Genomic DNA, 26,163 nt, shown 5'->3' with positions numbered 1-26,163 from the left:
TTTCACCCTGGCTTTGGGTATTGCTGCCCAAAGGGACATTTCCAGCCGCTCCTGTGCCTCCCTGTTACTGTGGTACGGATCCCTGCAGCCAGCAGGATTTTAGAAAGGATTTCTTTAGCTGCTTGGGCATGTTTTTGTCAGCTTCATTTTCAGCCTGGATCAGTTACAGTGTCTGGTTTGCTGCTGGGCTGCTCGTGTGGCTGCACAGGAAACAGTGGGAGTAAGGAACAAGGGGCAAAGAAAAGGAAGAGCAGAACGGTGCTCTTAGAGGAAGTACTTGTTCATACCAGCTTAAAGTGAATGAGCAACCTAGAGTGTAAGCAGTGGAATAAGCTGGTAATGTATTTTATGTGATATTTCTTTACAAAATCAGTTGCCTGGTCTTATAGAGTAGTTTTTAGAGAATGGACAAGGCTTTGTAAGGTGGTGCAGCCATGCTTGCAGGAGGGATTAAAGGTCAGTCTTACCTTTAAGAACTGTTCTTTTACAGAAGCATTCTCTTTGTCTGTTGGTGTGGTAGAGCACAGAACATTTGAACTCAAAACACCAGCAATTATGCTTGGACCAAAGCCATTTTACTCTTGAAAAGGCACAAGCCCAAATGATGTGTCCTTTCACAAGCCAGTCAGATGCCCAAGCAGAACCCATTGAATTGTGGTAAGGAATAATAAGTGATGTTTATATGCAACATGGTAGTAGAAGTGCTCAGCCAAACACTTACTCAGCCTGAAGAAAAGACAGATAAACTCAGAATACATTTCTTTCTAATGCTAATATTAAAGCTAAACTTAAATCAATCTAGAAAACTCTTCAAGATATGGCCAGATTACTTGAAAACCTGAACATAAACCAATTTGGCAGAAAAGTATTTGACAAATAAATGGAATGACTGGGCACTTACAGGCCTGTCAATCTGACATGATTCCCAGGTGACATAGTGTGGTTGCTAGCATGGATGTCTGTGGGATGCACTCATTGAAGCATTGGAGGAGGTCAAGTTGTAAGGCTCTGGGAGGAATGAAAATCCTCTCCTATTAGACTAGCTGCTTCTGCAGTCTTACACTTTTTTCCCAAGTAAATATTTGAAAATTTAATGAAGAAGTACACCTACTTGGGTTTTTTTGTTGTTTGGGGCTTTTGGATGTGTTGAGCAGAATGGATCACTGACAGGTCCTAATGTGACCATGACTACTGTGACTAGAATTATTAAAACCTATTTAAATTCTGTAATAACTGATTAATTGATTCTTAGCTATTTTCCCTTGTGAAGGTAGTGATTAACAATGAAAAATAATTGTATGCAATGATGGCTCAAGGTGTCTCTTCATCCTTCCTCTCCTCATCAAGAAGATAAAATTATTTTAACTGTAGAATCTTTGAGTTAGAGTAATTCCAACATCATTAGAAAATAATTCCTGTGAGCAAAACTGAATGCAGCTCTTCATGATTTGAGACAGCTTTGGTCAGTCTGTATCCTTGCATGTAAAAGAGAGTCATGATAATGGAAAAGGCAGATCTTGAAGACAGGAGATAACTACATGAATGACTGGAAGTTAATGCAATAAACTTCAAAGAAGAGGATGAGATAAGGGGTAGTTTATCTCTGTTCAATTCTCTCCTTTTTTCCTTAGATATTCAGTAGTGCTTGGACAGAAATGTTTCCATCATTTTCAGTTTGTTCATTCCAGTTTTTCATAGCCTGTGCTTATTTTTGTGGTTTTGGGTTTTTATAATTAGTGCATACCACCTCTTCTGAGATTGTTTCCTACACCAGTAAATGCCTGAGGTAATGCCCAGTGGCTTTATAGGAAGAAAACCATCCTAAAGATTTGAAATCTTCTCGTGGTATGCCCATCCTAAAGATTTGAAATCTTCTCGTGGTATGCAGTTGGGCCCATTTAACTGTCTCCTATTTGCCAGCTTTATTACAGCTCAGAAAAATACGTTTGTGATTACCTGAAATGTGCTGTGTACTCCACAGCTTACAGTCATATGCTTTGGCACTGGTTCAGAAATTCTAGTTACTTGTCAAACAGTGCATTCCAATTCCTTGTTAGCAAGAGAGATCTGGAAATATGCATCAAAAATAGTACAGTCTTAAGCAATTTGGGCAGGATCACAGTTAACCTCGTTTTATTTTGGCATTGATGGGTGTGCTACCAGTCTGCTGGCCTCCAGATGGTGGCATCACAAATGCAGGAACACTGCTTGTCAAACCCCCAAGTCCTGAACTTAAAAACACACTGAGATGTGTGATAGAAGTCATTTGCCCGAGGCATCATGTTGGATAATTATGTAGCATGAGCTCTTTGTGCATTCTAAGATCATAGTGCTCCCTAGGAAAAAGAAAACCATGGAATATTGTGGGCTACAGATATGACCTATATAACACTTCCTCTTCCTTGGCAAACCCTGAGGAAAGGCAGTGATTTTCCTTTGGTTCTTTGATGGTTCATAGGCTCTGTCTGTTAAGAGTACCTATTTGAGGATTACTGATTTGTCAAGCCTGTAACATGTTTTGTGTTTGACACAGTCATATTATGCCTCAGTGGAAGGTAGGTAGTAAAAGTACAACAAAGATAAGACTGCAAGCAATTTGAGAAGCTTTATAAAATTTTGCTTACAGATTAGGTTTTGGATTATATTACTCACCTGTTTTGTGGGAATATTAACTATTGCTTTATATGTTTTTGTCATTGCTAAAACATGGCCAAAAGTCAGGGTAAAATATGTGCAATTAAGCTGACAAAGAGCCAGTGTCATCAGTCCCCTCCTCTCATAAACACTCGGCAAGATAAGAAATATTTCTGTATCTAATGTTCTCTTCCCACCCAACCTGTGTACAATGCCCAACAGGAATCTTTTCCCATGGATGAAATTCTTCATTCTACTGCTTTATTTGTTGTTAGTTATGAAAATACCCTTGAAAACCAGCCATGAAAAACAATTAGTGCTGGATGCAGACATCAGAGAATTCTGCACTGGTATTTTAATCCAGCTTCTCTTCAGGTGCCCTTTACTTTGGAGTTCTTTGCTGCATAAAAGCCTCTGTTCTGTTTACTTACATCAGGTAAATGAATTTCTCTCTCTCTTTGACAAGAAAGAATGCCAGTATTCAATCTTGCCAAATTCAAAATGAACTTGGAAAAAAAAGAAGCTGAATATATATCAGTCTAAAATGAACTTGGAAAAAAAAGAAGCTGAATATATATCAGTCTAAAATGAACATGAAAACAACTGAGCAGGGCTTAGGAAAGAACTGAAGACCTTTCTGAGAGGCTCTTGTTATTCTCTGGCTCCTGTATTAGACGTGCACTTGGAGTCAGATGAAAGTGCTGCAGGAAGTCTAGCGTTATGCTTACCACAAAATTGACATAATGGAACAGTAATTCTCTGTTCTTTTAGATAAAACCTGTCCATTGTGCCTCCTCCTATTGCACTTGAACACTGTAACTGCTTTTTCTGGCATGTTTAAAATATGCTGTTCTTATCTGTGTCAATTACAGCTTCGAAGTCTACCTCCATCTACCACCCATTATTCCTGGCTCTTAAATTATCTGATCACTCCCCATCATCTTCCACTTCAGAAATAACTTTTTCAGTCATCCCTTAAGAGCCTTGCTCAAATGGGCTAAATCTCAGATATCTGCTTTTGTCCTGCCTCTTTATCCTTTCCCAGAACAAATGCTCCTGGCTTGGTGTCATCCTCCTTGCCAGGTGCAGGCTGCCCCAGTGCATCACAGAATATTCTGGAGTGATGAACTGCCTTCCTTAGTGCCTCACCCTGGAACTGCATATGGAAGGAGATGTTTATGAAAAGGGAATTAAATCCTTTACAGGAGGGGAAATCAGTCATGATAAAACAGTAGAGACTTTAAACCAGATTGTGCAGGAGAGTAATCCATGACCCTTAGTCTGTAATGTAACATAGATGTTCTGCTGAGTTTTGGATAATAAGGGCTCACATTTATACTTTCAAATTCTACTGAATGTCGTGATGCCTGAGTCTGCCAGCAGTTAAACATTTTATGACTAGTCTGTAATTAAAATAATTGCTTCTACTCCAGAACATGTATTTTGTAGGCTTTACTCTCTCAGAACTCGTGTTATGTAAGGTGGATGTGGTTGTTTTTTTTAATACAGAGAGTACTTTACATTTATGATAAACTACTTACATCTTAATTTCTGTTAATTCTGAGTGGGTAGAGAAATGCTTTCCAAGTCCTTTTTGTTCTGAGCTATTTAATGCTTATAGATAAAACCTTGAACTTAACACTTGCTTTATACTCTAGTTCAGTAAGTTATTTTAACTTTCTCTCATTATTTAAAGATTTTTCCAGCTAAATATAAAATTTTAGCATTAGTTTGTTGTTGAGGTGATGAAATGTGAGAGTTCCGGTAATCTTGGGGAGTCTGGAAGAAGAAAATATGTGTACCAAAAACACGCTTTTGAATGGAAGAATAAAATATGTGCAATAAACAACTCTAAGGAGAGCATCAGCAGGAGGGAGTGCTCAAGATGGTGTTCTCATGATGCACTTTTAGTAGAACAGTGTCTCAGGTCCCACTGAAACAGAGCTGCTCTTGTGATTAAACACCAACCATGGCATCTGTTTCCTAAGGCTCAGTTTTAGGCTCACCACTTAATGATCTGGTGTGTGCTCAGGCCCACAAAGAGTTTTTGTTGCCACAGCTGAAGACAGGGAATTGCAGCGTGGGGAACTTCTACTGAGGTCAGCTTTGCTGCCAGAGCCAGCATTTCATGGAACCATATCCCTGAGGGGTTTTGTCCTGGGGTCACAGCTCAGTCACCCTGTGTGCAGAGATGTAAACAAGCATCCTTCTAATACAAACTTTATGTAATCTTACGTTTTATAAGATGCTTTGTTTTCTTCTCCTAAGTGCTTAAACTCATTTTGATTGGCATGATTCAGTATTTGGACATCTGCTTAGATTTTGTCTATGGCACACAGGAGGGGAAGGCACAGAAGAAGCTTGTCTTACCTGTTTAGAATATATTTTAATAATTTTAATGTGGAAGATACTGTACCATCCTGCTTTCACAAATTTCAGCAGCCTCACAGGATGTGGGAGTAAGATAGTCTGGTCTTGTGGGCAGAAAGAAGATGAATTCATGTTCTGTGTATATTTTCATTAAAGTTCAAATATTTAAATATCAGTCCTTAGTTATATTCATCATGGCTTATTTTGCTCATGCTTCCTTGAGAAATATCTTCAGTAAAAAATGGTGTGATAGTTACTGCAAAGTAACTTGCAACTTCCAAAAATCTAAATGGAGATGTGTGTGTGACCATGGTAATTGATGAATCATCTTCCTGGCATAGAACTGGAATATCCTATGCTGTTTCTGAAATGCAACCTGCTTTAAATTTCCCAGAATTTTAGTCTTGTGCCCGGTGTTCTGAGGATCTTGGACAAGTACCCTGACATTCTTCTGTGGCTTTGTATAGGACCACAAACCAGAGGAACTGGAGTACAGTAAAGCATCATTTAAATACAAGGCACAACTGCTTTTCAATGGAAAGTGCAGAGGTAGGAGGGAATGTGGAATAAAGGACCCTACTCTAGGCAAGGACAATAGAAAGCATGAAGCAGGAAATAGGTTATATGGTTAAGGGGGGGGACACAATATCCTGAAAAAGCCTATTGAAATTTTTAAATGCTTGCTTTTTGTTGCAGATTAATCAGCCACTCGATGGGGATTAACAGTGGAGCACCTCTTTGTGTCGCCTTTCCACCTCTGTGTAGCACGAATAACAACTTCAGCACTTCTTCAATAATAATTATGAAACTGGTATTAACTGAATGGCAATTATGGATTTTTAACTCTAACTCACAGTAAACCAGCAAGCCATATGTTGAAATTCTTACCAAATAGCTTTTCATTCTTAATGTCTCGTATCTCTACAAGAAGTTGCAAGATACCTGTTTGTACAAGAGGAATATAAGCATTACTTGCCTGAGGAACAGAAGCTGAAAGAGAAGACACCCTAACTTGTTCGTGGAGTTATGGTAGTATTATTTATATAGATATAACAAATATATATATTTTTTATGGTAATGAAAATGGCTCCTCAGAATGCTGACTCGGAATCTATGCAAGTTCAAGATCTACCTGTGGCACAGCTTCAGAAACCAGAAAACAAGGAGAATGAAAGTAGGGAGGAGACCATTAGTGAAGGATCCATAGACCGGATACCGATACGCCTGTGGGTGATGCATGGTGCAGTAATGTTTGGCAGGGAATTTTGTTATGCCATGGAGACAGCTTTGGTAACACCTGTTTTGTTACAAATTGGTAAGTAATTCTCATTTCTGCGAGTGAAAGCTTTCTGTATATTTTTGCATTGATTGAAGCCAAGCAAAGAGGGAAGATGCATCTGCGAGCTAAAGATACAAAAGGTAAAAAGGATTTTGGTTTCTTTCCTTAGTGCCTGTAGCACAGATTCAACTGTGTGATCATGTTTAAATGGGAAGGATTTCTACATGCATTCATCTTCTGTGTAATATTGCTTCCCTCAGTAAAAAATGTAACCTGTTTTAATTCTAAAATTCTCTACCATGAGGTAAGTGTCTTAGAAACTAGAAACAATGTTAGGCTATAAAGGAGTGCAGTGAAGCATTTTTTTAATTTATGGAGAAATGCTTCAGGTTACAGTACTTTACAATATCTAAACAGTTAGATAAATTGTTTTTTCCAGTGAACTACTGCATTTATTTCTAACCACTAGAGAATCTTGTTTTGTGTGATTAATCTGCAGTTTACAGCATGTGAATACACATGAATAAACTATGAAACCAATAGCCTTAGATGATATTGGGTGAGTGGTGTGGTTTAGACTAGGGGTAGTCAGCGTTAAATTTCATGATGAGTATTGTCATTAGGTTTCAAATAAACTGTTTATGTTATTAAGAGTACCTGATATTGCCTTTATCAAATACAGAAACTTGTCAATTGTATATCAGAAAATATGACACAACACGGAATGGAAAGGCCAGACTGAGTGGGGTGTAAACCAACCATGTGTGTGTACTGTATAATTGTCCATATATTTGTATATTATATGTTTGCTTTGGCTTACCTGTGCAGGTGTGCCTTACAGCTTGCTCAGCAGTGGCCAAACAGAAACTCTAAACCAACTAAATAATAATGTTCAATGAATACATTGTTTAAAAATTTCCAGGTTAGCATCTTGAATGAAACACATGGGGGGTTTGGTTTGTTTGACGTGAGAAAAAGGCATTTTAGATTCAACTTGTGAGCATGTGATGTACGAGTCCTTTCATGCAGTCTTGCTGCAGTTAAAAATGTGTTTTCATACTAAATTGCTAGTTGGTTTATTTTGAGTGGAGTGAATAATCAGTGGAGTTAGTCCCATGGGAGATGCTGAAGAGTTAAGCCTCTATGTTTTCCCGAAATTTTTAATTTTCAAAGCTCATCAGATGGTCTTCATGGATCTATTGTTTGCATAGTTAAAACAGATTCTAAAAAGCTCCAAAAAAAAAAGAGCTTTTTTGATCAACCTGACTTGCTGAATAAAACACATGAAGCTTCATCTAGGAATGTTTGTAACGTTTGTAACTTGTTCTGAGGTTTTGCCTTTTGGATAAGTTGAGATTTAGAGACTTCAGTCCCTTGTACTAGCAGCATTGATTCAACAACTGTCTATTGTAAACTCAAAAACTTGCATCCTGCTTTGCATGGAGAAGATCCCTGGTTTTATAAGTGACCTGTACATTTTTGTTTGCTTTGTTTGAATGATTAAAATGTACAGCTGGCTAAGCTGACTTTACCTTACCATAGGGGAAGGTCAGATAGTGTAAATAAACCATCCTCCTAATTACTGACCCATCTTCCAGTTTACATTACTTTTGTGAGCTTTTCTAGCTGTTTCCTCCAGATAACTCAGAAACATCTCTTCCTTTCTTTCCTAACTCCAGTGATCAAAATAACATTGGGATTTGGGGGAAGGGAAGAAGAGGGCTTCCATTTCTAGAAAAGCTGCAAATCAACAAAGAGATGTCAAAGTCTGTGGGCATGCAGCAATGATGTTCCAGGCCACAGAGATAAGAAATTGAGGCAGCAGTTACAAATGCTAGTACTTTGGGAGCTAATTGAAATCTTTCTGCTTGACTCCTGTGCCCTCAGCAGGGCTAAAAACAATGCTGGATTCACTGAAGGGTTAAGTTATTCACGGGTGACTTATCTGGCCTCTTTGTTAATTACCTCGTACATGGTTCTGTTTACCTTTATCAACCTCAACATCTGTCTGCCTCAGCATGAACTATATTTATTCCTCACTGGAGGGGGTTGCAATATAGCTGTCGAACTAATGTAATATTCCCTTTGCTTCTTGTTTTGGTTAAAGCAAAGATCAGTTTCTGTGAGATTAAATTGGCTCGAGAAACTATGTTTGAGAATTGGCACCTGGGAAAGTGGGGTGACTCAACCAATTTTGCTTATAATACACTGAAGAACAAGAAGCCTTTTGGGTATCCAAAAAAAGATGACACTTTACACAGTGTGTTGAATGTTAACAATTAAACTTTACAGAGTGTGCTTGTGCTTTTCTGTACCTGGGAAAACTTTGATCACTGAAATAATCTGAGATTCTTATCAGATGTCACCATGAAAACCTTAGCCACATTAGTATGGTGTTACACGCTTTCTGCTTGCAAGCTTTTGACTTTCTTTGCAGTTTGAGTACCCTGGATCAGAGGTGTAGTTATGATTTGGCAGATGACCAACCTGTCCTACTTCTGTAACCCACAAGATTTTATCAGCTGAAGGAGATGGTCACTTGGATGGCCCCTTTCCAGTTCAGTGGTGGTTGAACTCATTGTGTTTAAGTTTCCTGAAGTTCTGAAATTTTTACAAGAGAACTTGAAAGAATCAGTGAAAACTGCTTGACTCAATGCATACTGAGAATTGGAAAGGTGCTGAAGCACCCAAGTTACTGCACCCCACTGAAAGAAACTCTGATTTCTGACTTTAATCATTGTCTCTATTGCTATAATTGATGTTACATTGCTGTGTCAGAAATGCAGCTACAAATCTATAAGAGCCTTGTAGTCATATCTGGGCTTTAGTAGCCTAGCAACAGTACAAGCCAAATATATATTACATCTTTTTTTTAATTATAGCTTTCTCTTTGGTTTCTTAGTATCTGCAGCTTAAGAATTCAAAATGAAGCAGTGAACTTGTTGAGAATTCAAACAATGTAAAAAAATGCCAAATATAACAATTCTAGTTAGAGTCCAGATGAAATTATATTGGTTGACACTTGCAGAAGTTATAACCTCTAAAAATCTCCATTAACCTTTTTGGGACCTGTTCAATAAGCAGTTTCTCCCAGCCAGTGTTAAATAGAAAATAAGCTTTCAGCACCTTCAGAACTTAAGTTTTACTTGTTCATGAGTCCAAGGATTTTGAGAAACTGAGTGATTCATGTTATTCTTGAATATTAACACTGCTGTTTGCTAGCCCTGCCCAGAAACTACAAATTCCATAGGAGCAGGATGAGGCCTTTGTCTTCTGAAACATCTGGTACTTAATGCTGCTTATGTGGGAGAGAGAATTAAAATCCCTGCTATTGTTTAAAAATGACAGTGAATTTTCTTCCATCATTAAACTTGGCTTCTAAGGATTAAGTCTCTAAAATCATCCCAGTTCATAAGTTCATGGAAGATTTGGATAAATGATAAATTTATTTTGCACGGGATTTTACATGAATAAAAGTAAAAGGAGGAGAAACCAAGGACTGGTGTGGTGTAAACATGGAGAAACTGCTTTTTGAAGAAACTTGTTCAGTGAAATCACAATACAGTACTTCTGTTAATAAGACTTAAAACCAATTATAAATAATTTCAGGTAATTTCAGATTATTTCTACTTTAATTCAAACAAAATTTTGGTTTTAATACAAGATGTAAATTCATTTTAGTTCTTCTGAAAGGTGGGATCCCTGTGCCTTTTTCATTTGGACTATGGAAGAAAAAAAAAAACAAACCTGTATTTTGTGGCTTGGGGTGGCTGGTGCTTTCAGCATGAAAAACTCACTGTCTGACTAATGAATAGTAGTAGCTGTAAACATGAAATTCACATTTTATATTTAATATGATAAAAGCTTTGTCAAGCTTTTACTGTTGCTTCAAAGGCTCTTTCAGTGCTACTGAGTTTTTTATGAATAGTTAATAGATCCAGAAGTGACTGTCAGCACCAGAGCTGTTCCTCATTCCCCTGCATCAATTAAATATATTTCACTGGTGCTCTTTAAAAGTATCTATGTACATTTGCATAGTTTCATAAGGAAACATAAGGAAAATGAGTTTACATGTGCTGCTTACCTTTATAATGTCACTTAAATTTAGGGATGCTTGTCTGGTTTGCTGCAGGAATAGCTGTGGGTTTTTACGCATTTCATATCTGAGTGCGTCTCTGTGATGGCATCACTTTGTTTTACTGTGAGAGTTAATGGGTTCTTCTAGTAAACATTGGCTAGTCTACCATTAAATATTGAAGTTGGTCATTTTTAGCTTAACCCTGATCATCAGTGTTGTTTTTAGGCAACAACACTGAAAAATAGAATTTCTGGAAATTGTGTAGGTCACTGCTAATTATTAGGTTTCATTAAAAAGAAAGGCTGAGCTACACAGAGCAGAATATCATAGATTATTTTTGTTTGGAAATTATTTCTCTCATTAGATTCTTTCAAATCAGCAAAATGCTGTAGTTGCTCTAGTCTCATATACATAGGAAAGCTGTTCAGGGGTTTGGGCTGTTATTTTACAGCTAAAGCAGATATAATATCTCATTAAAAAAGAAATTGTCTAACACTCAAAATTCATCCAGCCTAAAGCTTAGCAGACTATGCATAAGCGGTCCTGAAATGTAGTTCATGTGAAATTGCCAGTATGGAAAAAGTGTGTTAAGCAATAATTCAAACTGCTGATTTTGAGAAAATCTCTGTGGTAGCTGAGAACTCATTATGCAGAAGAGATTCAATATTCCAGAGTGAATTCTTTTAGTTTGCTGTAGTGATTCTCTCTATTGAAATGTAGTGTTGATACCTGCCTGAGAAGAATGCTTGCAGGTAAAGGGAGATTATGGAGATGTATTTAGAAACCAAGCATGAAATGTTACAGATGAATTGGCTTCTAGGCCTGTTTCTTCAAAGGAATTAAGGTATCAATTGCTGACTCAATTCCTTTGGAAGTGGATAGCCTTCCTAAGGCTAAGCCTGAGATCAAAGGAAATCTAAAAACCTGAAAGATTTCTTGGGGAAGAAGGGAGCAAAGGGTTGCATGGGCTGTTAGAGGCTGCCTGTAATTTAAATGAAAAAGAGCTGAGTGGCTGGAAAGCCTCTTGCAGATGGAGGAAGCTCTTCAACACAAAGCAGCACTGAGTCTATTTCAGCTCAGCTCCAGTAGTTGAGTGTATTCCTCATCTCTGCCAGGGGTTACGTTAAGGTTATGTATTTTTAACTGCCTTTCTGCAAAGCTTCATCTTCCATTTCAGCTGTGTCCTACCTTACCTTGTCTTACCAGGAAGAAACTGAGTTGCTATAACCTGGAAGTTAAATTCCTGTTTAATGCAGCTGCCTTCGTGCTCCCAGGCATGGCTGCATTTGATGCTGAGAGTGAATTGCAGAATCTGAATTTCTCCTTGGAAGAATAAATGGCTTGAGAGCTAACCTGTCCCAAGAGAGAGCTGTAACACAGCTAACCTGAGGACAGGAATTGAATATACAGTGGATCCAGAAAACCTGGAATAATAAACAATTAAATCCTTTTTTCAGACTTGTTAGCTTTAGGTAGTCTGTAAGATCCTGTAAAGTTTGTATTCACATCTCATGTGGTGGAATGTATAAGACTGCAAATACTGTGCCTGAGGCACATGTTAATTGCTCTATAAAACCTCCCCACCCATCTTTTTTTACTTATTGACTAATTTTATGCCCACTAAGGGGTTGTGTAAGACTAATTTTACTGTACTTTTTTTAAACTAACAAGCAAGCAGGCTTTCATATCATGTATCACTCTTAAATAAAATATCTTTTGATCTCGAAGCAATAGCAGCAGAGATTTTGAGCACAGATAGCCTTAGTGGAAGGTTGGGTTGAAGATATATTTAAAGCCCTTTTAAAAGAAATATGCCATGGAACTGTTAAGATTTTTAATCCTGGGGGCAGTTAGGAGCATGTGCTTTATTTCCATATGAAGGCAAATGCCATGCAGTTTGGCAGTTGTGCAAGAGCTGTTTTTTACAGCATTTTTTAATATCAATGTTCTGTTTTTTCTTTAAGTAACACTGAATCTGGCATTCAGAGGCACCACTGATAACACATGGCAGATTTTCAGCTGGGTAATGTGAGGATTCCTGCTGGCTCTAGGCTTCTACCGCCTGTGAGTTTGGATGAAAAGCCTTTCTAGGAGAGGGAAATTAAGTGCAAATAGCTTCAGAGGCTTCTCCCCATAGCATGAAATATGTTTCCTATTGCTACTTACCAGTAGGTAACTTTTTGTTCCCTTTTTTTTTTGGCTGAATAAGGCTCACTGGAGAAACTTCTTCTAAAATAAGGTTCATATTTATTATGGTGCTCCTTTTTCCCATTCCAAATCTTTAACAGAATTCCTTGGGCTTTTAATTGTGTACTGTGGGAATTTTAATGTGGTTTGGGTTTTTTTCCTGTAGCATAAAGAGTGTTCACAGTAAAAACTGTTGTGTGAACACTCTTTGAATCCTCAGAAGTTTTTATTTTTAGAGTTTGTGTGGTTTGAGGATAGAGAGCGAGTGATCAGTAAATGACACAAGAAATATGAATAGGTCTGAACACTGTGGGCTGATAAAAGCAGCACAGTGCAGGGTAAAGCAAACTGTGTAAAAATGCAGGCTGTCAGCAAAGGATGGAGGTTTAAAAGCAATTTTTGATTTCACCTCTTTTCTTCAAATAAGATTTCACCTCTTTTTTGACATAGACATTTTAGTCTGAGATTTGTCAGAAGAGCTTGAAGCCTCCAAAAATAATCACTCTCTAAGAAGGAAATGTACATCTCTGTCCTTATGTAGTTGCTTCTTCCTACCTGTAGATATTTCAAGCATGCTTCCTACCTTTTATCTGGAGTAGCCAAGGGTTAGGAGAGGCGAAACTGTTTGGCATGACTTAGGTGTACTTTGAGATCTCTGTTCACCTTCTTTCCCAAGTTCCTTTTCTCCTGCCCAGAGATCTAGTAAAGCACAGAAATAAGAACTATTCAGTTACTAACTAACTAACTGGAAGTTTAGTTAGTGAACTGGGTGAGCTGGGTTTGGGACCATATTAATAAAGAACTTTTTTTAACATTTTCATGTCAGCCAATACCATTAAATTATTTTTTCTGTCTGTTGTATATTTCTCTTATCATTAGGTCACCAAATTGACTTGAAATTCTTTCCTCTCACACATACCAGACCCACCTTGTTGTGAGACTCAAGGCAAGCCTTTCTGCTGCTTTCAAGAGCAGTTCTAGAGTAGAAATGGGCACAGATGGGAATAAAGGAACAGCAGGATCCCTGGATTTCTACTAAGATTTCCTGTGAGTAGTGGGGAAAAGATGAGAGAAGTAGGGACAGACTTTGGCCTCCTGGAAATGCACTAAAATTGAGTAATTTTAAACACACATTTATGCAGTGTCTTTCTTAGCCTAAACCTTTCCTCTTAATCTGCTTTCCACTACATGCCCAACATCTCATTGTACTTCTGTTTAAACACCTTCATCTGGAACAAGATGTCAGGAGAAGCCTTGATTGTACATACATGAATTTTTCTGCTCAGAATTTGAGTTTGAGCCTCAGCTCTGACCAAGAGGTAACTTTGCTATAGCAATAACAGGTGAAACATGATAGTGCTTCCATGCTCCTTCATTACAAAGTAATTGCCACCACGGCAATTTTCCAGCAGGCAATTGCCTGCTCTTTACTGTAAAAAGAAACCTTTCAGCTCTTAGATGGGGTTCTGGTGGCAGAGACTTGCAGAACTGAGATTTGGATGCCCAGCATTGGGACTGGCGACCCCACAGCTTACTTCAGTGGGTTTCTGTTCAATGTGAACTGAGAGACAAGTTATGAAAAGGGAATAGCTGGAAACTTGTTAGTGAACAGGAGTCTTACTTTTCAAGGAAATATGATTAAGCCATTTTGGAAATTAAAAGACTGTTAGCAGGCCAACTCATGTAATGTTTTAATATAGGATTGTCAGAGCTGCAGCCCTGTGAGCTCTGTTCCCCTCAGTGTTCTGTGTGCTTGTTGGAAGAGTCTGTCTGTTGTGATGCCCCTCTGGGACCCTCTTTTCACCAAACAACAGTTGAAGAGGTTTCAGATACACTTCCTGCTGGCTGTTTTGCAAGAAATTATTGGAAATGTTTTGTGCTACTGATTCAGTTTGATAATATTTAATACAAGTCCATTAAACTAAATAGGGAAAATCCATGTTATGGATTATGTCTGCATTGGTTTGGATAAATCTCCTATAGCTCATGTAACTCCATAAACATCTCCCTCTTCCTGACGTCTTGAATAGCTGGGCACAGCGAAGCAGAGATGCAGATTTTTCCAAAAACAGATGAATCCAACTCTGTTAACATTTGGTGATCTTCAGTTGGAGCCTCTAGGTGAATTTTTTCCAGGGTAGTAGATATAGAGCATGTAAACTGAAGAATTTGAATCTGAGCTTCTATTTTTAGGGAGTGGTGACTTCTGGGCTACATTTTTCTACAGCAAAGTTAGGTGCCATCTTTCCAGGCTTTTGGGAGTGGTCCATGTGAAGAGAGAACTTCCACACTTGGCTCAAAAATGTCTTAACACATTTCCATAGCAAGAATGCTTTTCCCATGGAGTTGCTGATACAGGGAAGGGTGAACAGAAAGGCTCAGTCCCTACAATGGCCTGATTCTCTCCTTGGTATAAGCTTTGTCTCTGGCAAGTGTCCCGTCATGAGGCAGTGCAATTGCTTTTATTATGCCCATAAATTTTGTATAACTTCTGCTCAGATCATCTTCACCTTGAATTTCTATCCTCCCCTGAATCCCAGTGTCTGTTCTTTCTCACTCAAGTGATAAACAGATCTGGATCGTTTTCTGTGTATTCTTTGTATTGGCTGTATAAAAACATGAATTTCCTGCTTTTATCAGTTGTGCTGCTCTGTAAACAATAGTCTTTCAATAATTCAGTCTATCAGAATTGAGCTTTCCCCCCCCCCCCCCCTCCCAGGATAATCTGCAAATTCCAAAAATATCCTGCTTTAAATGAGCTCTTGATCTGGAAGTGTTCTAATACCTCTTACAAATGTTATATCTGGACACTTCTGGAAAGTAAAGTATTTCTTTGGAGAATAGAGAACAAGTTCATGCCCTTAAGAGTTCATGTAGGTGGCAGGAAAATAAATATTAAATTAAATGTTCTAAAATTAATATTAAACTTGGGCACTCTGAGAAGAATCTTCATGAATTTAAACCAAAGTTTCTCGGGTATTCAGATAAATGATTGTTTACTGGGGTTAATTAGTTGTAGTGGAGACAGTTGTGGTATTCGTTATGTTTTCTTTGCCTGTTTTGGAAAGTCAGAGTCAGTGTCCGACCAAGCCAGACATTTTCTGTCAGGGAAGAGTCATTGCAGGCATACCTGCTGTCTTACATGGACTGCATCAGGTGACTTCAAAATGATTGTTTATCATACTCAGCTGCAATTAAAACAATTTGTACAGCGATTGGATGTCACTGAAATATCTGATCTGCTGTTTTCTTCCAAGCTGCAGCAGAAAAGAAAAGCAGATGCAGTGTTCTTTGCTCTTTTTTCCTCCCCTTAAGTCATTATTCTGCAAAACTTTAAAGGAATAAATTTCTGGTTGCTAGACTCTGGTCTAGCAACCAGAAATTTAAACCTGTAAGTTTATCACCTCTGTAGTAGTTCTGCACTACATTTGCTCTTTTAGAAAAAAAGGGTTTGGGTATTCCTGATTTAATGCCTTTGCAACATAGAATCATAGAATGGCTTGGGCTGCAAGGAACCTTCTAGACTATCCAGTTCCATCCCCCTGCCATGGGCAGGGAACTTTCCACTAGACCAGGGTGCTCAGAGCTCTGTCCAACCTGGCCTTGGACATTTCCAGGGATGGGGTAGCCACAACTTCTCTGGGCAACCTGTACCAGGGCCTCACAGAGAAGAATTTTTTCCTAATATCCAATCTAAACCTACCCTCTAACACAAAGCAAATAATGCTTACTTAATCCTGACCTTAAATAAGAGCAGAAGGAAACTGTCATCTGTATGAAATTAAAAGAGAAGTTAAATTCTTTCTGTTCTGGTACAAGCAACAGAAGTATGCCAGAAACAGTTTTCAAGCCCAAACTGGCTGACATCTCAGAGCTCATGGCTGGGCCTGTGGTGAGCAGCAGTGTTGACACCCCTTCCTCAATGACTTCTTGGGTCCCCCCCAGTATGGTCTGTGTAACTGTGTAACTTTGGAGAAGCTCAAGAAGTGCATGGGGGAGCCTTCACAATATTTGAAGTTGGCATGAGAAAATAAGATTTTGTAATCAGTTAAAAGGCTGAGGGTGGTTCTTTCTCTGTAATTTAATTAAGCAATAGTGCACCAAGTGCTCCCCTTTCTCTGAGGTTGTCAAAGTCATGCATCATAAATTTTGTGCCAGGGACTCCATCGGTCTGGAGTCAATGTGTGCCAGAGGTTATGGAGATAATTGGAGAGGAAGGTTATTTTTCTGCACTGTGTATTCCTACCCTAGTGGTGTGGCAAATGTGTTTAAAATAAATTTTCAAATGTTTCTAAGCAGTAACATTCAGGAGAAGAGTCTGGTACAAGTTTTGTCAGGTATGACAGGGTTGCCAAATCTTGCAAATTATTTAGGTTTGAATCTTAAAATATTATTCGGGGTCTTTGTTGGAGGACTGAATAATGCTGTGTTGCTACACCTGTAATTTATGTATAAATAACATATATATGTAACATAATTATATATGCATGTATGTATAATATATAACTTGTTCCATCCTTTTGTAAGGTTAAATGGCAAGAAAAATCATATGGAGAGAGATATAATAAATAAAAACACTTATCTGGTTGTTGGAATAGAGTTCTGTTCTGCTTCCTCTCCAGTGGAGTCTAACTGTCATAATTTGCACATTTGGAAAGGAAATGTTTGCTATTGTTTGTGCTGGTGTGCTTTGCTTGTTTAACTTCAGGTTTATTGGTAAATGTATCTTTCCAGGTGTAGCTTCACTGATTGGGCAACATAATACATATGAGTAAAGATCACATTTAAGAGTCTGCAGTAAGATGTCATATTCATCTTGCATTATTCCATTTTATTCCAGACTATCAATTCCTGTTATTTGGTGCAAAGGGACTCCATGGATCTCATTATCCTTCATGTACAAATGAAGTTATATAATTTTTAAACAGCTGAGTGAGGGTGGGGAGCCACTTCTCTGGGACACAGTGAGTGAGTTATTTGGAGTGATGCCTGAGACTGTGCTCTAGTTACTAAAATTTCCTATGAGAGCAACCCTGTACTATGACCCTGCAAGCTCAAAATACTAAGATCAAGGGGTTTATTAACTAGAATTTAGCAGACTTCAATGTGAAAGCAGCTCTGCTTTTAAATCTCCCCTGTACATGTATAGAACGTGTTTCACGTAAGTTAACGTTCAAGCCAAAACATGCCAGTAAGGAAAGTTTGAAAGTTTGAGGCAGGTTCCATAAACATCAACACTGTCTTTAATCAGCCCCAGAATTTCATCTGAGAGGCTGGTTTTCTATAATGCTTTACCACATGGCAGGTGGTTGGTGGCATGAATAACTACAGAGAAAACCCACATTTTTTGGCAGGGAAAATCCTCAGTTGATTAAAACTCTCTGTCTGATAGTCCTCATGCTTATATCTAGAGATCATTCAGCCTGTGGTGAAGTGCAGTGTTTTTCCTGGAGCAGTGTACATGGAAAACTGTGCCTGCAAACTCCAACATGCTGTTCATTTGTTGCAGCAAACAGGGAAAGCACTAATAGGATTTCTGTTCCGCTTGATGTAGCCACATGAGGAATTAACCTCAATAAAGGCAACTGCATAGAGGAATGCAGTTTCTCTTTAGGGGCTTAGGATTGGTTATTTGCAAAATTTGCCTGTTTGGTTTTTTTTTTTTTTTTTTAAGCAAATAATGAATAATGAGTTAGAAGAATCAGCATGTTTCCTTATATATTCATTCATATAATTCAGCAACACTTTTAAAACAGCAAATAATTAAAAAGCAGATGCTGTGTTACCACTCTCTGCTGACTTTCTGGTAGAGCTTCCCAGTAGCACAGTTATGACCAAAATGATCCCAGACAGAGTGTTTATTCCTGTCATAAACAAACCTGTGATCCAAATGCTTTTAGAAAGTCCAGAAGGTTGATTTTTCAGCATGGTAACAATTAACAATGCACTTTTTGTAAGCCTGTCATGAGAATGGTGCTTTTTTGTGAGGCTTTGAGTATTGAAAAGGGAAGTAAAGCACTTTGAGACTGCATGATGTCAATGGGCTGAGGAGTGTAGGTAGGATCAATTCAGCTTTTTTCTTTTCTGGCAGTTTGGGGGGAAATGGCTTTTGGAATATGAAGTGTATATTGGGTAGCTATAACATTTATTAGGGTATTACATTTTTTTCTGCTGGGTCAATCAGGGTAATTGTAGAAGGAGCTGCCTGCACCACCTTCTGACCCTTAAAAGGACTATGAAAATGTGATCCCAGCTGAAATGTAAAGATCAACTGTCTGGTCACTAATCCCCAGGAAGAAAAGGGTTCTCAGATGGTGTCAGCAGGGCTACACAGGCCAAAAACCATCTCCTTAAGTCAATGTTTTCATGTGACTTCCAAGCATGTAGTCAATTCTAAAAACTGGGGAAGGAAAGAATGATTTTTATCAATGTGCAGAGACAAGCTCCTTTTACTCTTGAGGCTGGAAATGAACTGTTTTCTTTGCTGCTTGCAATTCAAGGGCACAAATATTGTGCTGACCGGACTCTCTCTGGCTGCCTGCTCAACAAAAAGAAAATACTTTTTTGGCTACCTTCAAGTCTGCTTGCCTTCCTTTTTCAAGTTCTGTTCCTGGATACACTGAGCAGATGCCATGCTGGACTATGTATATGCCAGTCATTTGTTTGGCAGGGTGAACCAGATCTTTTGTGATTCTCTAGGGCCTGGGAGTTGGTGGAGTGGAACAGACACATCGAGGGAAACTTCTGCTGCAGTGGATAGGAATTAATATCTTGGTGATACCTTCCAGCCCAGTGTTTTCTACAATGGTAGTTTAAAAGTCTTGGCCATGAGCAAATCCCAAAACATTTGGGATCTCCTAGCCCTGCTGATCATCTTGCTTGCCCTTGCTTCGTGATGTCATTCAGGCTTTCACCTACCCTTAAGGTCTGGGTAGAGCAGTGTGGTATGGTACTCAAAGCTTTCTTTGTGCACAAACTCTTTGCCCTGTGGAGCAGAACAGCACCAGAGCAGGGAGGGCACAGGCTGCACCTACTGCTGCCTCATGGTGCTGCTGGGCAGCCCCATATTGAATAGGTCTACCTTAAGCCAGTATGATTTTAATTAAAAACTTGTTCTTAAGGTGAAAAGTTGTTTGTTGACCAGACTTTTTTAGTAGGTAGGAGGGTTGCTTCAGTCTGGGTTAAATACCCAGAGTTAACAGTTGAGGTTTGGCTCTACTTGGAGTTACAGCTAGGGGTTAACACGAGTTTTTGGTTGGGATTTGACTCAGCCGTGTAAGTAGATGATCATATTCTAGGGTATTAATGTGTTAATCACTGCAACAAAAGCTCCACTGTTGATTAACAGAACAGGTTGCTGAAGGATTTTCTCTGTGTGTGTGTAGGAACCTCTTGAGTTTGGGAATTTTCAAGGAACTCAAGCCAAAGTCCTGTGTTTATAAATTTGTCAATATTCTAGAAACAGTGACGAAAAACCCTATTGAGCTTTGGATAAACTGGGATGCTACATCTCTTCAGGCAACACATGTCACAGTAATTGATGTGTAATCTTGCAGCCAGAGGAGCGGGAAGTGCTGCAGCGTTACGTAACGCGCCTAGCCCAAGTGGGGCATCACGGACGGCTGCTGCCTTTCAATTACATCCCATAAGGGTGAGGGAAGGATCGGTGTGCTGAAACAGCTTATTGACTGCTGCAGTCATACATGGGCCTGCATACATTTAGACACTTAGTAGTGAAGGGAAATGGATGCTAATGTTGTGTGTGTGACCTTCGAGTCCTGTATCTGCAGCTTGCTTAACCAGCCAGCGACAGGAGACAGGCTGGGAATAAATACCCTGACATTATGAAGTCAGCCTTGGGTGATTCTATGATACAGAACACCACCTGTGTTTTTCTGGAACACTGAAGAAAGTTTTCAGTTTTTTACTGGATGTAAACACCTCTGATATATCCTTAAAGCTGCTCAACAGTGGTGGTTAAAAAGAAATTTTTTTCTTAGTGCTGGTTCAGCACACTGGAAGTTGCATCAGATTTAATCTGTATTCCATTTCAGCTTGTTAAACACTGTGATGCAAATTTCTTATTAGTGTCAAAGTGATATATTACTAAATATTGGTTAATACGTGAGAGAGCAAGAAAAGTTAAAAACAAGTTTCCCAAGAGCCAAAAAGGACAGCACAGATAATCTGGCAGACTTGAGTGAATCAGCTTCAGCAGTAGGTGGGAGCCCTTGGCAATGTTGTGTTTCCTTGCTCTCTCTGCAGCTTATTTTCCTGCTGCAGCATGGGGAAAGCTTGTTTGGCATTCTCAGTATTTGAGCATAAAAGGTTCCGCTTCTGTCATAAGTAAAGCTGTCACTTTACACTGTGGCAAAAATAAATACTGTGGGTTTGATAAGGATATAATTCAGTGGAACCTGTAGGAATTGCTAATTAGCTACAGTAAAAAAAAAATCTACAACAGCAGTTAATTCTGTGGCCTTTCCTTGAGCAGGGCAGGTCATATGCATTGCTTTTGATTCCTCCTCTGCAACAGCAGGAGTACCAAATAAATCAAGTAATAGACATATGTGTCAATATTGGATAAGGAAGTAGGAAACTGGATTGTTATAAAAGCAGTAAGCTTGAAACAGTCTTCTACCTGAATTACCATAGAAGTAAGTAGGTTAGTAGGAGGATTAGAAACTTTAAAATAAATAATGGAAGCTTTAAAAGCTATGCTTGACAGCATTTGTGATCATGCTAAAAGGAAAATCACATTTGCCTGCCTGCAGATCAGCCCATGTGTTCTCTTTCTGATTCCTCAAACCTCAGCTGTTCCCAGGCTTTTGCTTCCCCTCTCCCCCTTCCACACATACCTTTGGCTCACTTCTCTTAACATACGCCTCTCTTTCCTGACACAGCACCATAAAACTGGGTTATAAACCAGAAATTGTCAGGAAAGCCACATAAACTTTTCTACAACTTTGGCAGAGCAGCCATGCAGCAGCAGAGCTTAATGAAACATTGACGACTCCCACAGCTGCCAAATATGAGAAGGGGAGGACAGTTGTAGGAGGGTGAGAAGCAATAATTGAGCAGAGACAGAAAATGGGAGAGCTGGATAATGAAATCCTTTAAGAGGCTTGTCACTTATTTCCTTAATTCCATTTTCCAGAAGTGTTATTTAACCCACCGTGGTTGCTGCTGGCATGCTATTGCATAGGGAGTTTCAAAAGGCAGAACAACTTTGCCAGAAGGAGATATCACTCTTCTGCAGCTTAAAAACACCTCCAGAACTCTCTGTGAGAAACATCACACTAATATTTCTGTACTGAAGCTGTTGAAGGGCAAGGGCTTTGTTTTATTACCAGTTAGCTGGTCTTTCAAAATGGATGGCTCTAGTCTAGGTGCAGACATGGCATGAAATAGTTTCCAAATTTTTGGGAGTTCTGCTGACTTGTTAGCATCCATCTCCTAAAGAAATAAAAAATTTGAAATACAAGTTTTAAGAAAATGTCAGACAGTTTTCCTACATCTCTAACCTAATATCATCATTTTAATTTTCCTATTAATTATTTGTTTCTGTGTCTCTAATGTAGATGCAGATTTTGTCTTGATGATAGGGAGTGTCTTATGTACTGTCCTTATGATAGGGAGTGACTAAAGCAGAAATGTGGGTGCATTTTAAAGGTCTGAATGTGCTGTAGAAGGTTTGAATATCACAGCAATGCAGGAAGCAGGTTCCTGTCCTAGAAGACAGACAGTGCCCCAGCCCTCTCCCCTCAAACTGTCTCTTTGGTCTTCTGGGTTTTTCCTGACCCTTTCAGGGTGGCTGCAACTGACTTCTGCTGGTAGTTTTGGAAAAAATTTTCTGCTTTTTGCCCCTGGATGTCAGGTTTTTGCATGTTTTTTATGTCTCTGCAATATCCCTATTAATTATTTGTTCTCTTGGTTATCACTCTCTTCAGTGCCCATAACCCCATCCAATGGAGAAATTGTGCTTTATCCCTCCAGTCTTGTGTCCCACAAAAAATTCCTTGTTTGCACAGAGGAGGCAGACCTGAATATCCTCCAGAGCAGTAGCAGAGCAGCAGAGTGAGCTGAGAGCTCAGCATCCCAGCCCTTGTTCAGCCATCCCTGCTGACAAGACCTTAAGGAGGGGGGATGAGGGAGACAGAGAGACTTCTTGCAAGTGGCTGATGTTTGTGCTCCCACAGTGTTCGGCTCGCAGGACTCACGTACTCCTGCCTGTGACATGGGGATAATGTGCTGACAGCTCCTGAATGTTGCAGGCTAAGCACAAGAGCTCTGATTCCACAGGCACAAGAGGAATTTCAGGATGTGAATTTTACCAGTGGGGAGATGGAAGCCACAGTTTTGAGATGCTGTTTATGCAGTAGGTTGTTCCTGAGACACTGAGCGAATCAAGATGCCTGACAGCTTGCTGGGCAATCATTTTAATATAGGAAGCTAAGCAGCAATGAAAAACCTCACAGTTTTGTTCTGAGTTCTTCCACCTGCTCTCTTGCAACTGAACTGAGCCCGTGATCACAAGTATTGGTCAATTTTTCACCAGTGTTGTGCTGTTTGCTGCTTCTTCCAAGCAGGTTCTGAACAAGCACTTGGCTTAAGCAAGTGCCTTATGGAGGCTGGGCAGGAGTCATTGAATGAAAAACAAATTTTTAGTCTAAAAATGAAGTCCTGTATAAGCTTCATTTCTTATCACCCCAGCAGCTGTAAGATAGTGTTGCATTAGGGCTGCAAATTAAAGGCTGTCTCATTTCATGTGCTGGCAGACTCTGATTTCAAGAAGTACTTAAAATTATTTCCTTCTTAAAAGCTTGTATTCTCACTGTTCAGATCATGGTAATGGGCACCAGGACCAATTACTGTGCTTTCTGTGCTTTTTTTTTAGCCCTTCCCTGTTGGTCAGAGTTCCTGTTTCAATCCAGAAGTTAGAATGTGGTTTCTCTTGGGTGCAGCAAACTCTATGTACAAGTGCTGACTGTACCTCAGTAGTGCTCAGACCATCAGTCAGGCCTATTCCAGTGCATTGGTTCAACAAATGTTGGCTCGGGTATGGTTTCTCTGGCAGCTCAAGATCCCACTTGAAGCCATTAAAAATCCTATAATCTGAGGGGAGATAGCAAGAAGCAAACAATATGTGGTCAGTTTCATGGTGTCAGAACAGGCATTGCAGCTTGTTTGCAGTTTCTCTGGGAGACACAAATGTGTGGCAAGTCCGTATTTTCATTTAAATGTAAGGGAATGCATATTTGGCTGAATTTATGAAATTGCTCTGAAACCCCTACTCCTCATATAGATCCTCCAAAGCTAAACTGCTTCAGTTTGCAGTGGCTTGTATAATTTTTATTTGTAAGATGAAAAACAGATAGCAGAGTTTGAACTTTTCCACAGCTTTTTGACAAGGATTGGTTCTGCTTGGTGCACTCCTTAAAAATAGTCTAAACAAAGCAGATTGTATAAGCAATGCAGTTTTAAACAGATCAATGTGAAATATTTTTAGCAGCACACAATATTTTATACAAGGATAAAATTGTGGAATATAAAGCATTTGCAGGGCACGACAGCATCTTGTGTTCATTCAGAAATTTGTATGGTGTTTATTTAAAGTGTATAAACAAGTCTCTAGGTGATGATTTCTAACAAATGAAAATAGGACCATAGCATCCTATTCCCATATCAGATCTTATTGTTAAGCTTATAAAGAACTATTTTTCCCCCAATAGAACTTATCAAAAAGAGATTTTGAATAGAAACTGCTGCATGTGACTTAATCTTTCTTCCATGTAACTCGTGACCTCACGCAGCCCTTAGACTGATGGTGACACAGTGAGCATTTCCTGTGAACCGTGAGCAGTGCTGGTCCCACTATTGTTGGGCACTTTTTTTGTCTGGGAAAAAACAAACCCTTATTTACTAGAAGCCAGTGTCCTGTTTGTTTGTAGCTGGCTGGGAAATGCCATATTACAAGGGTCTCAGTGGCAGTCGTCGCTCCTAACAGAAGCTGTTGTTGTGTTTTGCTCTTTTTCTCACTGATTTGTATGAGACTTCTGAGTCTGCCTTGTGACCTGCTCCACATTCAGTTCACATTCAGTCACAAATACTAACCTTGTTTATCCAATATGTTTTTCCCTCCTCAGTGTTTCCTCAGATTAGCTGTCAGTAAAAGGCTAAATAATAATCCTCCGGTTATTATTCCTCCCCCGTAAGGCCACCAGGCTGCTTTTGCTTTTCCAAGTTGGTGGATGGCGGTTTGCTCTAAGAGCTGCTACCTGGCAAGGCAAGTGTGGAGGTGGAAAATTACAGACAAAATAAAGGAACAGCATTAAATTGGTAATGGGATGCAGCTGCTTTGGCCTTTGAGTCTGCATGTGTATCTCAGCAACCTTTGGTAAAGGCATGTGCTGCATGAAACCACTCTTGGCCATACAAAATCAGTTCCAGCTGAGCTGTGGCCTGTTCTAGGGGGACACAGCAGCTCTCAGCAGTTGGGACATTTCACTTCTGGCTGCAAGAGGTTGTGGACAGGCTGTCAAATGGATGACAATCTTATGGCTGTGCTGCCTTGAAATCCAGTCCAAGCCAGCATCTGTGCATCTGTTGTGCACGTCAGAGACTGGATGCTGCAGGGCTGCTGGCCCAGCACGTAACCATAGCCAAGTTTATTTAAAATACACCCCCCAGCTGAGTCCTTGCCACTGAATGGGGGCGTCAGAAGGAACTTCTTGGTGTCAAAACATTCCCTCTGTCTCTACATTTCTGCTTATTGTTGTCTTTCCTGCCTCAGCTGCCTTCTGAACTGTCTTCCCATTTTAAAATATTGCATAAAATGGTGACATTCTGTAGGTTTAGCAGCATACATATACAGAGAAAGGAACCATTAGGATATGCAATTACCCTCCTCAACTTTCTAATGCCCTTGCAGACAGAACTTCTATAAAGTTTCATATCTGGAGCTCATTCTTGTGAGGCAGAAAGCTTCTGGAAGACTTACGGGGGGTTTCTGTTGTTTTTACATGGACATACCCACATATACACACACAATTTCTTTAAGTATTTAAATTTTAAACCTTTTATTTTTTCTTCTCCTGCCAAATCACACACGCCAACCTAAATATGCACATCATGTGTGCAGACATTCAAGATACTAAAACCAGAACAGCCTCTTTTAAGGGAAGAATAGTATTTTGGGGTTGGAGTCCTGCTTGTGTCTGGAATGTTCTCATTTATATTAAAATGTCTAGCACTAAAGCAAGCTACTGTTGAAATGATGAAGGTCCTGCTGACTCTGCCAGCATGAAGGATGAATTTTAGGAAAAGCATCTGCAAGGCACCTTTTGAAGTCTCACTTCACGGGAACAGTGGAGGTTGTGCTCAGTGCCTCAGAAAGCTCTTTCCTGGAAAACTCCTGGTAGAACATGGCTGTGAGCTTTATGAAAGTCTGATTTCCCAGCAGCAATTCTAAGCACAGACATCAGAGGTGACACCTAAATCTGTACAGAGAAAGAAGACTCTTCTGGGCACTAGAGCTCTTCAGAGTTTTGGTTCACTGGGCAGACTGAGTTTATCAATTACACATCTCAATTTTCAGATCTAGAAAGCAAACACA

The 26,163-nt window shown here is 39.4% G+C and overlaps 1 protein-coding gene across 1 annotated transcript in view; it reads left to right on the top strand.

Moving 5' to 3' along the window:
- Positions 1–26,163, top strand: part of SLC45A4 (solute carrier family 45 member 4) — a 62,661-nt gene that overhangs the window by 20,203 nt on the left and 16,295 nt on the right. The window contains exon 2 of the mRNA XM_009088415.4: positions 5,701–6,319. Coding sequence (XP_009086663.2) covers positions 6,076–6,319 — 244 coding nt within the window. The 5' untranslated portion in view covers positions 5,701–6,075. The remainder of the gene's footprint in view (positions 1–5,700; positions 6,320–26,163) is intronic.

This window comes from Serinus canaria, chromosome 2, assembly GCF_022539315.1.
Source record: "Serinus canaria isolate serCan28SL12 chromosome 2, serCan2020, whole genome shotgun sequence".
Taxonomy (NCBI): Eukaryota; Metazoa; Chordata; class Aves; order Passeriformes; family Fringillidae; genus Serinus; species Serinus canaria.
The sequence above is the reverse complement of the archived record's forward strand: the minus strand, read 5'-3'. Positions and strand labels throughout refer to the sequence as shown.